This window comes from Mus musculus, chromosome 15, assembly GCF_000001635.26.
Source record: "Mus musculus strain C57BL/6J chromosome 15, GRCm38.p6 C57BL/6J".
In the NCBI taxonomy this organism is placed as follows: Eukaryota; Metazoa; Chordata; class Mammalia; order Rodentia; family Muridae; genus Mus; species Mus musculus.
Window position 1 is genome coordinate 84,805,771 of NC_000081.6, and position 15,725 is coordinate 84,821,495.

The 15,725-nt window shown below is 52.4% G+C and overlaps 1 protein-coding gene across 7 annotated transcripts in view; it reads right to left on the bottom strand.

The window, feature by feature from the left end:
* The window catches only part of Phf21b (PHD finger protein 21B), a 70,754-nt gene that overhangs the window by 20,395 nt on the left and 34,634 nt on the right, over window positions 1-15,725 (bottom strand). For all 7 annotated transcript variants that reach the window (NR_030731.1, XR_003951399.1, NM_001081166.2 and 4 more), the window contains one exon: window positions 2,296-2,388. Coding sequence is in view for 5 of the 7 variants with exons in the window: in NM_001081166.2 (NP_001074635.2) it covers window positions 2,296-2,388 (93 nt within the window). In the remaining 2 variants the exon portion in view is untranslated. The remainder of the gene's footprint in view (window positions 1-2,295; window positions 2,389-15,725) is intronic.

The following is a 15,725-nucleotide window of genomic DNA, read 5'->3' on the forward strand; positions in this document are numbered from 1 at the left end:
AAACTGAGGAAAGTCAAGAGAGGCTTAGCTGAGGAGAACCATAGTACAACACGTGTCATTGTCATTAGGGCAGAGGGATCTGAGCCAGGACTGCTGAAGCTGTGTGTTGTCTTTTCTGTTCTCCCTTGCTCTACTCTAGTGACACTGGGAAGACCCTGATGGATCCTTGCTCTTGGGAAAGCCACCAAGACCTTAGTGTGCAGCAGTCAGCAGGCATCGTGTCTATAAGATCTTCCATAGCCTGACACAAGCCGGCCCTTGATTCACAAGCCTTACTATCTCTTGCTCTAGTGTGCCCTGAGAAAACCAAACTAGCTCTCCCCACCTTGGGCGCCATGCCACAGCTGGGTAATGTATCCATCCTGGCTTAGGTGAGCCTATTGCCTTATCCTTGTCAGGTATTGGGACCGGTCCCCAGACACTGGGCACAGTACCACATATACTGATGAAGGATGAAGAAGGGGTTTTGTCTCTGCCACCCCTCAGCTGCAAACGGTTAGTTAGTGCTGAGGAGGAGTTGTTCTCTGCCTCTAAGGAGGACCAGTCAGGGCAGATGACTTCTTACGGATGCTGAGGGGATGACACTGTTGGCTCCTCCCTGGCCACCTGCATTGTAATGCTGGCCAGATGACATTCCCTAACTCACACCAAACATGGGGAATAGCCATGAAGCACATGATAGACACTGAGGACAGTTTAGCCAGGCTCAAACACAAGCTGCCCATCCCGAGGAAATAGTTGGGAACCTTAGAACCTTCAGTGTTTCCCACAGCCACACGGAGACCCTGGTCAGCAGATCCCCATGGAACAGCCTCAGCCTGCCACGTTCCCTTCTCAAGGTCTGTTTCCACCCCTCCGAGCTTCCTAGGCTAGCAGGATGGGCCCGGGTGTGTGCTTGGCACCCCTCGGCCAAAATGACCACCTGAGAGTGAGCAAACCCAGGGCATGGGCAAAGGATTTGGGGAGGGGACAGCAAGTGCTGAATGAGAGACAAGAAGCCCAGGAGCTGTAAGCAAGAGGAGGCGGCTGGGCAGGCAGAGCAGAGGGAGTGAAGAGTGATCACAGGGACCCGGTGCCTGTCAGTTGCCTGGTCTGTGCTTCTGTGGGGATGGGAGCAGCACAGACTACTGGGAGATGGAGAACAAGGGTGGGGCTGCCCAGGGAGCAACAGCCCCAGAGGAAACAGCACAGACCACAGCCGAGCCCCGCCTCCCCTTTCCAGCTTCTGAAAAGCCGTGTGGAGCTGTCCACGGTCAACAGACAAGGACAATAATATGGCCTCATATCTGAAGCCAGGACCCCCATCAGCTGCTGTAGCTCTCACCTCTCTCCCTCAGGGGGAAACCTCTGGCCTTCCCAGGACCTCCACCTAGGTTCCTTACTCTGCACCTTTCTCCTAGGGCTCACCCTCAACTTTGGTCTACAATATCTCCACGCCGGGAGACCTCTGTGGATCTTAACATAGGACAGGCCATCTCAGAGCTCCTACCAGCCGTTCACACCTCCCTGACATCCTTGAGACTCTGAACCTCTTTGGAACAGGTGGGCATGTGGCGGTTGCATTAGCTCATGGTCAAAGGCCCAGGACAGCTACTTGCCTTTATCCTTGAGCTCGGAGCATCTGTCCAGCCCCATAGCTCCAAGACAGACAGGTCCTGTCCTTATCTCTGCATCCAGTGGTCCCTAGGCAGGTATAGTACACCTAGCAGGAGCTCACCAAAGCTGAGCCATTGAAAGAAAAGGTGCCAGGCAGTAATTCCCAGGGGTCTAGGTGTCTGCTACGTCCTGGGTGCGGGTATAAGTTCTCCCTGTGACCATCAAGGCCAACAGACACAGCAGAGAGCCATCTGCCCCTCTGATGGAAGAGCCTTCCATCCAAGAGGTAAAGAGGCTGGGTGACTTGCCCAGGATATGGAGAATCTAGGCTGGCGCTGAGGGCCTGCACCCTGCACCGGTGCCACTTACCAGGAAAGGTGTTAGTGAAGCGTTTCTCAAACCCTCTGACTCAACCTCAAGATACATCAAGTGTGATCAGCATGGCAAAGGGTTGAGAGGTATTTGCCTGGCCGTATGCGCTCTGGCTGCTGCTGACCGGACTTACTGCTTCACAAAAATCCCTGGCTGTGACCCACTCGAGGATTTCACAGTTCCTCACTGTTTGAAAAACCAGATTCCTCCCTGTGAAAACTCTGGCTTCCCCTCATGAATGGACCAAGGGGATGGAGGAAGGAAGGCACCGCCTGAAGGAGGAACCCAGGGGCGGTGCTGAGGGACTGGGGACGGACAGATGCTTACCTGAGGTAGCACTGCTGCTCCTTGCCCAGCCAACCTCTGCAGGGAGCTGACCTGAGGACCTGTGACAGGCACTGCAGTGGTGGATCCCAAAGCCTGAAAGACAGAGTGTGAAACGGTCAGAGTCCAGCACGCAGCCCGGGGTCACGGTCTCAGAAATGGCCTAATTCACTCTTGCTCTCCATGTACCCCTGGAAACGAGAGAGAGAGAGAGAGAGAGAGAGAGAGAGAGAGAGAGAGAGAGAGAGAGAAAAGCATTGCTCAGAACATAGTCAACCTTACTGTATCCTGGTTTCCCTTTTACAATGAAGTTTCTATACAGTGAGACAAAACGCATGTGTACAAGTGTGTGCGTGTATACGTGCATACAGCTGCTAGATTCCTGGCTGGCCTTGAACTTATCTTAGCTGAGGCTGACTCTGCCTCCTCTTTCCAAATGCTGGGACTCTCAAGCATAGTGGTGGTCCACGTCTTTAATCCCAGGACTCAAGGTGTAGAGGCAGGAGGATCTCTGAGAGCTCAAGGCCAGCCTAATCTACCTGGGAAAGTAGGTCCTTGGCTCACTCCCAAGGGCCCAACCCTCACCCAGCCACTCATGGGAAGAAACCCACTAGGAAACAATGGAGTGAGGTGTGGGCTTTGGCAGAGCTACACAGAGAGACCCTGTCTAAACAAAACCAAAAATGAAACAAAAAAACAGGGTGTGGGGACACACGCCCGTAATCTCAGCACTGGGGAGGCAGATAGAAGTAGTTCCCTGAGGCTCCCTAGCCAGCAAGCCTCATCAAATGAGCAAGTTCCAGGTCCCAGTGAGAGACACTGTCTCAAAAGCCAGGGCGGAGGTTGACAGACATCACATATGAATACACACACACACACACACACACACACACACACACACACACACACCAGCTCTGAGGACTGTCTGCCTGTCACTGTGGGCTCCACACCACTTTAATAGGAAGAAGCTGTCATCTCCCAGTATAGACACCAGCTCATGTAACTGGGGCAGCTTGCTCAGACCCATGGAGGTGGGAGGCAGGCAAGGGTGGCCATTCTGTTAACATGCTTCCAGGAGGTTCCAGAGGCATATCTGGAGAAAGCTGCCACATTCCAGAAGGTCACCCAACTTCACAGCTGTGTTACCACTGCCTGGATTGGGGTGCCTGGTCTGTTCTTTAGGGTGTACTAAACATAAGGTGCCTTTAAGAAAGTACAGGGTGCCAGAGTCTTGTGGGGACAGGTTCTGTACTGTCCTGTGAGACCACGGCCTGAAGCATCAGCGTCCTGACAGTTCTCAGTCTAAGCCCACAGTCTCCATGCCTTGTAGAAAGTCAGTAGCAAACACTTTGCCAACAGGGTGCCAGTATCCCGTGGCCTGGCAGGAGTCCTCTCAGAATATCCCTGTCACCTCTCACAGATGGCCTGCCCCCCTGCCAATGCTGCACGGACTGAGGGTGTGATCTGCTTGGCCTTGAAGCTCACACAGGCATCCATCCTTCCACGGCCTCATAAAGCACTCATTAATAAGCGGGAAGGCATTTTGTCTGCGAAGAGCTGACCTCTCTGCTCCACGCCGGAATTTATCGATACAACTGAAGCAGTCGCTTCAGAGGTTGGTTCACTTAGAGCCGCACTTCTGTCAAGATAAACGAGCTGCTGATGACGACATTTATAGCTCTGAGCATTTTAATAGGGGGAAAAGGGGCCATAAAAGTCAAAGATAACTTCCTTGTATTAGCTCAGTCCAGCAGGCAGTCTGGGAGAAGGCGAGGAGAAGCCAACACGTGGACGGGGAGGCAGGTTCAGGCAGACCCTTCGATCTTCAGGGCAAAAGCTCTCATGGCTTTGGAAAAACTTGTCTTTGGCGAATGTTTCCGAGTGTCACGGAGACTCACCTCAGGAGCTTTGGCAGGGATAGATGAGGGAGCACAGATGTGCTGTGGCATCGGTTACACAGAGCCACTTAGTGTTTCTTGCTGATGTCCCTCCCCAATGGCCACAGAAGGAATCTTGATACTTGGGCTATGAAGACTAAATGGAGTGGCTCTGTGGGTTGGGCACTGCACAGCGTTGGGGTGAGGGGACAGTAGGAACTGTGTGTGAGAGAGAAACATCACCCCAGGACTAAATAGGACAGAGGGCAGCCTAGAGTCAGCCCATCCTGGCGACCTCCTTTGGAAAGGTCTATGTGAGAAAGGCCGGGTCCAAGGATGTTGTTGTCTTACGTGTGTGTGTGTGTGTGTGTGTGTGTGTGTGTGTGTGTGTGCTGTAGACCTGCAGAAAGTGGGGCTTAGCAGGAGGGCCTTAGATTTGGGGACATAGTCTAGTGTGGCTGTGAGACTCTTTCTTCCACTTGTGCTTCTGCTTTCTGGCCATAAGGTATGCACTTTGCTCTGTCATGTGACCCACATGCTCTCAGAGACCCAAAGCCATGTTGGACCTGAATGTCCAGAGCCATGAGCTAGATTACCCCCTCCTCTTTCAAGTTATCTTAGGTGCCTCATGACCAACGTGACGCAAAGCTAAAAACCGTACCTTCTGGTTGCAAAGCTGCATCTGCCTTGCCTTCTCCCCTCGAAGTCTACCTGTCTGCTCCCAACATAAGCACAGCATATTAAGGCCCCAGTGCAACCTATGGGTGGGTCAGAGGGCTTCTGGCCTGAGGCTTCCTCCTAAATCCAGGCTGGGGATAGAGCTGGAGCCAGTCTGCTAAGCTGAAGCCAGCATGAGCCCTCTGGAGGGAAGGGCTTCCATCTCACCTGTCTCTGTCCCACTGCTGTGGCTGATATGGCCAGCTGGGCTCTCATCTCTGTGGCCATCACGCCCCCTTTCCACCCTCCACACATCCCTGCATTTTCTGATCTCTGATAGCTTCTGTGCAGCTCCTCTCTAAGTCCCAAACCAGTGCAACTCTTAAGGACAATACACAAAACCTTCTTGTTTGATTCTGGTGGAGAAGAGGGTCCCTGTAAGGGTGAAGGACTGACCAAATGCACTGTGTGTGGGATCCTCCCTCAGACTCTCAAAGATCTTCTCTTCACTTTCCCCTCCAAACTCCAGGTGGCTAACATTGCTTTGAGTGGTGCATGGGACATCAGAAGTCACACTGCCAAGGCCATCACACAAGAAACTTTTTTGAAAGAAGCCAGAAGGGGTTCACCATAGCAACGGCCACCACAACATCCAGACTGGACAGAGAATGCCAGGGCCAGGGGATGCCTGCTGTGTGAGTGGCCGTGAGCTCCCTTCCAGGGACACATGGCATGCTTCCTGCTCGAGACTTCAGAGAGCTGAGTTCCACAACTCCACAAGGGCCAAACAGCAATGACTGCTGTTCTATGAGTCACCAGAGAGACACATCTCCCCCGATGAATTCCCATCCCTAAGTTATAAGCTAGTCGGGAGGACCAAGGGCCAGAGCCACAGATGGCAGCTTAGAGGTCATAGGACTCAAGTTCCTTGAAAATTTTTATCTGCTAAGATGGCCGAGCCCAGGAGAGTGAATTCTAATACAGAAGCTTCCTAAAGCTCCGGCCTTTAATACAGTTCCTAACGTTGTGGTGACCCTAACCATAAATTTACTTTCATTGCTACTTCATAACTGCAATTTCACTATTGTTATGAGCCATAATATAAATATCTGCGTTTTTCAATGCTCTTAGGTGACCCCAGTGAAAATGACTGTTCAATGCCCTTGCAACGGGGTCGAGACCCACAGGTTGAGAACCACCATTCTAGAAGGTCACACCTGGAAACACATACAACCTTGCTCTTTGTATACAGTTGGGGAAACTGAGGTTCTGCGGATAGATGTTCCCTTAGGCTACATTATTAAGCCAAACCTCAGAGCCAAGAAACTTAACCTATGTGGTAAGTAACAGGGCTGTGCTCACAGAGGAAGTTGGGCCCCGCCCTCCCTGAGAATGCACTCTCTCTGGTGCTCCCTGCATCTGGGAAGTCACAGTTCAAGATAGGCTTGGCATGAGGCTTAGGATCACGCGACCTCTCAGCTACTAATAGACACATCCCAGCAATGGAGACCAGTTGGTGAGAGTCGGTCTCAGACGGTGTGGGAATAAAAACCCAGTTTTTCTAACAAGATGCTAGGGTGGGTCAGCTTGAGAAAACAGGGAGGGGCCAGCTCAAGCAAAGTAAGGCTCTCTGGATGCTAGTCTCCATCCTGCCGAGATCTCTAAAGACTTCCTGGGGAGGTGGCACAAAGTGTGTCATTGTGGAGACAGAGGAGCCAAGATGGAACTGGGGTGAGGCCAGGTCACATGACTGGCCCTTCAGCGCTCAGGTTCATTACATGTGCAGTGGGCCCATGGACCACTGTCACAGCAGGCACATAGACAAAGGTTTCTGTCTCTTGAGCCATCTGACCCCTCTGGGTTGTCTCACGTGGTTTTGACCATGGTGCTTCAAGTAAGGACATGAGCGTTGCAGGCAGAGACTGTGCCTTGCCCCTCAGGGTCGAGCCTAGGATGGCAATGGGTCACAGGGTCACAGGGTCACAGGGTCACACATTTGCCTGTATCCCAATGCCCCTGCAGGAAGGTCTCGGGGCTGATCCTGAACACTTAATATACTAGCATGTTCCATAAAACTTTAGTCATCTGTTGAGGGGCAGGTGCCAGGCACAGGGCACTGGGGTCTGAGCCCAGGATGGTCACTGGCTGTGGCTCCTAGGATGTCAGGGACAGAATCTCCAAATCTCTGATTCTCTAGCTGGCTGTTTAGGATAATCCCCGCTCAGATGGCTGTAGCCAGGGTCTGACTTTCCATGCCCAGTGAGGTTCATTCCTCCATCTGGCAGCGTGGGAGAAGACGGAGAGCTGAGGGGAGGGTGACTGCTTTCCTACTTCCGCTCCATGCGGCCCCAGCCTTGGCGGACACAGCCAGAGTGCAGCGGTTTAATTGCGTCTGGGTTGTGATTTTCCTGCATTCTTACAGAACTGCTGTGATATGTGACTCAGATAACAAGTGAGCCCCAACATTGGTAGCGGCTAATAAATATTAATATAACATAAGCACCGCTTTGACTGTCATGGGAACCAGCTTGTTATTCACAGATGAAACTCAATGGTTGCCTTTATCACAGTTGGCAGGAAAAAGCCGCTCGCAAACAATGCTCCTGGCACAAGTTTCTGGGTCTGGCCCCTGCACTCCAACCTGGGTGTCCCCAATCCTGTTTCCTAGACACAGAGCCTCCACTGGCCTCAGCTTGATGGGTGCTCCCTGAAGTCTTCACAAATCCCCAGAGAAATCTGCACACTGTCCTGCCTCCCCCAGCCCACTGCTCACAGCCACGCAGGGCACAGTGGCAGTCAGGACCAATGCCAGGTGCACCCACCTGAATGTGAATTTCCATCCAGTGACAGCGCAATCACTCTATATATCCTTGTCCCCAACTCGAAGGAGCAAGTACCTGCCTCCTGTTACCAGGACCAGAGAGGAGGGTGGGAGGGAGGCATCTGCATACTTTGCAATGGGCCATTGCAACATCTCTGCTGTCCTGGGTCCTGATCCCCTGAGGACAAATGTGTACCACACGCTGTGTACTGACCAAGAGGAGAGAGATGGAGGGAGGGAAGCGTGCAGATGTGAGGGGTTAGTGAAGCTGACCAACCAGAAGACAACAGGCCAGGGCTTCCCTTGTACATACACTGTAGTGCATCCAAGAAGTCCAGGACAGCACCTCTGTCACTAGGTGGGGAGATAAGATAACCAAGACTATTTGAATGCTCCTAGCAGTCAAACTTAGCCATGCCCCCAGAGGATCTTTTTTTTTTTTTTAAGATTTACTTATTTATTATATGCAAGTACACTGAAACTGTCTTCAGACACCCCAGAAGAGGGCATCAGATCTCATTATGAATGGTTGTGAGCCACCATGTGGTTGCTGGGATTTGAACTCAGGGCCTTCGGAAGAGCAGTCAGTGCTCTGAAATGCTGAGCCATCTCGCCAGCCCCTTTCCCCCAGACAGTCTTTAACACACATCCCATCATGGCTGCTACACCATGGGACCACATGTGGTTTGGTGACATGCAGCCAGGAAGGCAGGGAACATGGAGGGCTTCTTCATCTGGTACCCTGCAGGGCTCGGCGCAGGGGAGAACAGAAGTGCTCCTGTGCTCGCTCACCAGGAGCTAATCATGGGGAGGCCTTCTGCTTTGGGCAACTGGAAACAAGCATGGGGAGACAGAGAGCAGGATGGCGTCCTAGAGGAGGTGGTGTCTGGGCTGGACCTTTAAAGGTCCAGAATGTTCCAAGTGGGCAGTAGATGAAGTTCATAGGAACCAGAAGGGAGGACAGAGAAGCCAGCAGCAGCAGGGGCACGTGGGAACCAGTGGGAAGGAAGATGGCAGAGGAGAGGCACATGCAGAGAGGCTCTGTCTATGGGGGGCCTTGAACGTCATGTGCAGGAGCTTGGTCACTTTGGAAGTGACAGAGCACGTCTTAGCAAATAGACGTGCAGGCGTATCTCTATTGGATCAGAGACCCTGTGCGCATAACACTGCGTTTGAGGCAGAGCCAATGACACCTGTGGGCAGCCAAAGGGTTAGGTTTTCATCCCTTTAATACATTAGATGCCAGCTAGCTGCCTCCCTGGCTTGCTGGAAGGCCAAAGCAAGGCAGGCGGGCGAGGGCAGCATGTGGAGATGGCACACCATGGCCTACAGACTCATCTGGACCTTTGCATTCCCTCCTGCTGGGGCCAGTTTCCCCATGAGGTCCTTCCCTGCCCTGCAGCCTGCTCTCTCCCAGGATGCTAAGTATAAGCCCCAGTACAGGGCAGGTGCCAAGCAATAGCTGCCTCTCGGACTCTCAGGGAACTGCCACACTGTTGCACTATACTTTGGAAGCAAGAGCTCTTGGAAGACTGGGCCCTTCACATCTTGGGAGGGGGGTTATTTGCTATAGCTATGAGAAGCAAGGTGACCGGGAGCAGTGACACCTGGCCTCATGGCTCAGCTGCCAGTGCAGGTGGCCTGTGGAGCTGGTGACCCTGACTGAGACTTGGCCAGCGAGGGTAAGGTACCCCCCAGGCCACTCCAACAACTGCAAGGGCCCTTTCAGAGGGCAGTTGTCAGTCAGCATGAGAAACTAGAGGCTCCACTCGGCTGACATTGGAAATACCCTTTCTGCAGCACTGGGGTAGTGGAGTAGCTTAATTAACTTGAAAGGATGTAATTTTATGCTATTTAGTACAAATGCACACTCTAAATGGCACTGCAGTCTAAAGATCAGGGGCTGTGATTGGTGGGGGTAGGGAAAAACCACGGCCAGAGGATCCTGGCAAACACAGAAGTGTGTGTGTGTGGGGGGGGGCAAACTTCTGCATGTAAATGTGAACCTCTGAAGAGACACAGCTCAGCCACGGAAGGCAGCCAAGACAACTGTAGCTGAAAGGGCTTCGTCCCCTCAGCTCCCCTGAGAAATGCAAAGCATCTTGGGAAGGGAATTGGACTCTGGGGCCTAGGAGGCCAGCAGGACTCTCCCATCCCCCCTTTCCACCTGCTGTGGAATTTACCTCACCCTGCCTGATGGTAATGCCCAGGCTGTGAGGGACACATCTAAGAGAAGCTAAGACAAGTGTGTGTCCAGACTCACAAAAGCTTGGGGGCTTGGGCAGGAATGACCCAGAGGAAGGGGTGGAGCTTGGAACCTCTATGGAAGGATCTTGGAGTTAGTTTCCCCCTCCCTGTTCCCAGAACCCACAGCAACATGTGACAATGATGACTGGGGCTGAGTGACAGCCCTGGAGCCTAGAAAATGACATAGATGGTAGGGGCTGCTCCTTCCTATGTTCCTGGAACTATCATTGCTTGGGCCTCAGGGCCCAGCATCCATGCTAGGGCCTCTGGTCTTTGCATCAGGCTCTGAACATAGCCAAGTCTGTGTCCTTACAACACGTCCCAGAATGAGGATGTATGCTAGGCCCCACACATAATAGCCACTCAGAAGAACCAGTGTCCAACTGCAACCGTGGACACACCTCTCAAAGACCACGTCATCTCCATCCAATTAGATACTCTTGCTAGTACCATGGGAAGGCCTGTTATGTGAACCTGTCTGGAGAGGACCCGGGTGTCAGGAAATGCAGGGCCTACCTTTAAGCAGCTTGTGGTAGGTACCTCCAGGGTCACTGGTCCTTGGGTGTAACTATCTGGATGGAGACATTCACCTACATTTACTAGGTTGCATGTCTAGCCCAGTGCCTCTCACTGTATGTAACTTGTACCTCATTTTTAAAGCGCTGGCCCTTTCTTTGGAGAGGGGGTGAGACTCACCTTATAGCATCCCACATCCTGGTGCCCGAGGCTCACCACTCTGCTCTGCCCGAGGCTGTGCCTGAATAGTCCGGAAGGCTGGGAGGCTCTAGGCTAGTGATTCTTAACCTTCTGAATGCTGCAACCCTTTAATACAGTTCCTCGTGTTGTGGTGACCCCCCAACCATAAAATTATTTTTGTTGTTACTTCATAGCTGTACTTTTGCTACTGTTATGAATAATAATGTAAATATCTGTGTTTTCTGATGGTCTTAGGTGACCCCTATAAAAGGATTGTTCAACCCCACAGGGGTTACTGCCCACAAGTTGAGAACTGCTACTCTAAGCTAATCTCTGGTCTCTGTTAGGAATGTCCTTACAGGACTCGACTCATTTCCGCTGTGCTCACAGCCACAGAGCCTCAGGCAGCATGCTCCAGGTGACCCTTCATTGCCCATCATAGGAGGGCTTTGAGAGCACATTAACTATAAAGCTGGGCCCCCTAACTCTGCCAGCAGGGCATGGGCTGCCAGGTGCCTAGTTTGTCTTCAGTCGGGGATATGGAGGGATTCCTGATAAAGGTAGTAGGAAGGTGGCACAGGGTGACCGGAAGTCCCGCACTGCCTCCCGAGGGTCCCAGTGGCCCTGTGTGGCAGGTGACTTATGGGAGGGATGATCCTGAGTCCCATCTGTGTCTTGTTTCTCTGTAAGTGATGGCTCCTCCCTGACCACAGCTCTCTTGCCCCTCTGGTGTGGGATACTGGGCAGCCAATGTGTTCATGAGGCTAGAGAATCAAGGGCACAGGTCCTCCAGCAGGTACCTGGTGAGCCCGGTGCAGGGGCAAGGACTTGCTCCACACTCTGGAAGGACAGGTCACAGTGACAAGCAGTTAAGCTACCTGAGAGTGCTCCTTAAGGACTTCCAGGGATGACAGAGGGACTCCAGGCCCGGCAGGATAGAACTTGTCTCCAACCCCAGCCATCTGAGAGGCTGAGGCGTGAGTGTGAAGGAATTCAAGGAGAACTCAAGGCCAGCCCAGGCTTAATAATGAGATCCTGATTCAAAAACAAACAAACAAACAAACAAACAAACAAACAAAAGTGGGAGTGGGGAGAATAAAAAGGAAGGAGGGAGAAAGAGGAGGAGAGGTTGGAAGAGGGAAGGAGGTAGGGGATTGTGTGTATGATCAAAAGATCCAATTTAGACTACAAAGAGACAGAAACTTCGTAGCAGAGGCAGAGCCCAGAGGTGCTGGGTGTTGGGGTCAGAAAGAGCTCTCTGCCAGAGTACTGTCTTTTTAAGAATGGCTAGATTGGAGGATGTACCCAGAGCACTCTGGGTACAGGCACATCAGGACGGGAGACCCTACAGTCAGAGCTTGATGGTCCAAGGCCCATGTGCCAAAGTTTCAGTCTCCTTGGCATCTTTTCTACAGAGCCGCCAGAGCCCCCACATCTCCTGGCTCACCCTCACTGCCACTCAGACTATGGATGTCAGAGCACTTCAAGCCCAGTGGCTCACTAGACCACCCTGGGAGAGGGGGGCGTCCCTGCCTTCAGTGAGGCCTGCCAGGAGCACAGAATGGGTGTGGGGTTGGCCTGCTCAGCTCAAGAGGTAATTTATATACTCATACCTGCACTACACATAAACACCCCTTCTGAGGGAGTGAAATCTTACCATGGGGATACTCCAGTCGCTTGTCCTGAATGCCACTCCGGTCAGTAGCCATAGGCATGTGGCTCAGAGGCCTGCCACTATGGTTGTGGGAGCTGGCACTAGTCCCTCAGACTTCCCATGTCTAGGATTCCCTAGGGACCATTGTGTCGTCAGGGTGTCTCCTCACAGTGTCTGATACACACCTGGCACTAGAAGGACCTAAAAACCTGAGCTGTCACCTGAGAGAAGCTGTAGGACATCATGGCTCAGGCAACCTTGGATGAAGCCATTTAACCTCCAAAGCCCTTGTTTTCCCATCCAGAAAATGGGGTTGTGCTGGTTTTCGAAGGGGAGTTTGTGAGATGGGATGAGGCAGGTGTCAGCTGAGGACAAGGTGGCCCTGACTGGCTTTATCCCTTTGAGGGCAGGAAGCCCAGGCCTCGTGCAAGCTGGACTGAGCAGCCACGTGTGTGCCGAGACGTTATATCGCCAGTTGGCACGGCTGCCCTCAGGGGACACAACACCCCATTGTCTCTATGAAGCCTCGTGAGAAGGTTGGCATTTCTAATTAGCAATGTGTTGAAAGTGAACTTCTTCAAATCCTGAGTTGTCTGGACTGAAAGAGAAAAGAGAGCCAGGCTCAGTATCTGCAGCGGGAGACACGCATATCACATGACCTCCGTCTCTAGTGAAATAATAGTAGCACTCCCTCTGAGAGCTATGGGGTGAGGCTGCAGACCCCTTGTGCTGTCCCTGGGGAAGCCTCCCAGCTTGCTGCCTGCAGAGCCTGGAGGAGGTGGCACTGGGAAGTTGCACCAGCCAGTCCGGTTTATAAGGCACTTCTCTGCTGGGGTCCGACTGGAAACAATATCATTCCGTATCTGTCACCCTTCTGAGGCTCTGATTGCCTCCTGACCTCTTGCTCTGAGTCCTCTCCATGTGATACCCCACCTGAATGTCCTCACCTGCCAGCACCTGGCACCTGCTGGCACTTGGTCTGTGCACCAGGTATAAGACACACGCTGTCTCAAAGGCGGTAAGGGAAAAAAAGCAAAAATCTCATTACTATTTTAAAACATTAATTATACGTTGGAAATGATAGTATTCGGGATATGCTGGTTACGTATCATTACAGTCAGTTGTCCCGGTTCTTTTTACGCCTCTCGGGGACTGATGAGGCAGTGCACAGGGGTTTTCTGAGGTAATGGGAATATTCCCTACCTCGTCTCCACAGGGGTGTGAGTTACCTGCAAGCCTGCGACTGTCAAAACTCATCAGATGGTACAATTAAGATCTGTGAATTTCAATGTATGTAAATTATATATCAAAGAAGAAATCACACATTAAAAAAAGTCGAGCGCCAGTTACGGCTCCCTTTTAGACAGGCAGAGCCCTGGGGGCAGCTGGGGGAGCACCCATGGGGTGAGCTCTATTCTATGGGGCAACCCCAACACTGGAATGGACTAGCCAGTCCTGACTATGTCTACTGCACCTGGGAGAGGACCCAGGATGAAGACATGGAGCAGGAAGAGGGTAAGGAGTTCTTGGTAGCATAGGGTAAGTGTTGGAGTTCACAGAGGTTATGCTGCTGTGCACACTCCAGCCTCGTTGATCACCAGTGCAGCCTGCAGGATGGTGCTTACACAGGAAACCATTGAGAAGGGGAGCTCAGACCAGGACAGGGAGGAAAAGAGACTTCAGAAACCCACTCTGGCTCCCAGCCTGGTGTGCCATAGCTGTAGAACAGACACTAAGCCTACAGTGTCAAACACAGCACAGATCCATCCTATCCCCTACCAGGAGCACTTAGGAAGTCCCCGCAGGAACCTAACATAGCTCAAGGCAGGGCTAGGGTCAGGGACAGACATGCAATAGGCCAAGAGCCAGTGGGTATTGTGGGAGCTACATTCTCCATGAGAAGACCCCATTAATCTAAGGTGTCGTGGGAAGAAGAAAGGACAGGGAATCAGGGGTCAGACACCCCAAGCTCTACCCTAGAACCAACAGCAGTGTGAGCAGTCAGCTTGCAAAGCTGCTATTGGATTTAAATAAGAAGCAGGGTCCATCATGCACTTAGCCAAGGCTGGTATCTTTTCCCTTCCCCCTCTGAGAACGTAGACACTTCAGACATAGGTGACAGAACATTTGTGGAAACTCCTGATACCAGGAAGGAAGTTAGCAGGAGCCCCGTGGGATCCACAGAAACGGGTGACGTTAACTGATAAAAGGCAAAATTACCAAGAAAAAGTCCTGTCCTCCAAAGTGTTCACAACCCAGGGTCAGAAGGTTGGAGACTCAGGTGAGCCTTTGACATCCTGAGCTCCGGACTTTCTACCTGCAAGGTCAGTGGTAGGTACAAATGCAGAAGGGAGTCTTAAACTATCAGCAACCTCTGTCGGGCCATGGGCACTGCAGTCACTAGGCAATGACCCCGTGTATGCCTCCTCTTGGCCTGGTGTGACCCTTTGGCTACCTGAATCATTTCGACCTCCAGGCATGAACTGTGGTCCCTCCCGTTAGCTCCACTAGCATCTCTCCTCTTCTCCCTGTCTGCTATGAGCCTCACCATCATAGCTAGCCAGTCTCTTTCCACAATAAGCCAGGATACAATGCGTGCTTAAGAACGGGGCCCCGTGCACAAGGGGTGCTTCTGTCTCAGATTTGGACGTTTCCAGTTATTGGTGACAACTCAAAGGATAGGTCACATCCTGGGGCCTCAGAGAGGAGACAAACCACTGGCTGGAGCTAGAACATCTTGAGCCCTGTGTGTGCCCTGGACCTCTGGACATCATGTGACTCTGTGAAGGGCAGAAGGTGAGTCTGGCCAGTACCCTCAGCCCTGGTACCTGGAGCCCACAAGTAAGAGAAGAGCCACAAGACCCAGCCATACCGGCCCACCTTGGGCATACCCAGGGCACCAAGTGGAACTGGGTGCCCACAGTGTGATGCCACCTAGCCTCCAAGCTGAGGCAAAGTGCCAGCAGGGAGTTGGAGAGCCACACAGTAAGCAGGGCTGGCTAGGCCGCGGCATAAAGCACAGATCGTTGCAGGGGAAGATGTGGGAGGTGCACAGGCTGCCTTGGGGATGAGGAAGTGATGTACACACTGGCTGGGGTAGGGATGGGGGATACAGGGCTACACTAAGCAGGACTTCATTCCAGATCTTATGGTCTTAAAGTGCTTTGAATGCCTAGGGCTCTTTTGAGAATAAGAGTTCCCCTCTTGGGGGTCCCCATGTCCTAGGGCACTGAGATTCTCCCACCCTCTTCATTGACTCAGACCCTTCACACTGAACTGTGGGCATCAGCCACTCACTCTGTTCCCCATTCTATAGATGGGGAAACTGAGGTCCAGTCAAGGCAGGAGCAGAGAACCTTGAACCACACAGGTTCGCGTTCATACACTGCAGGAGGAAAGCCATGCCCATGTAGGTCAACACTACCAGGTCCTTTTCTTCTCTGGGCACTTAGCAGGCAGGCACTGACCTGGCCCAGCAAGG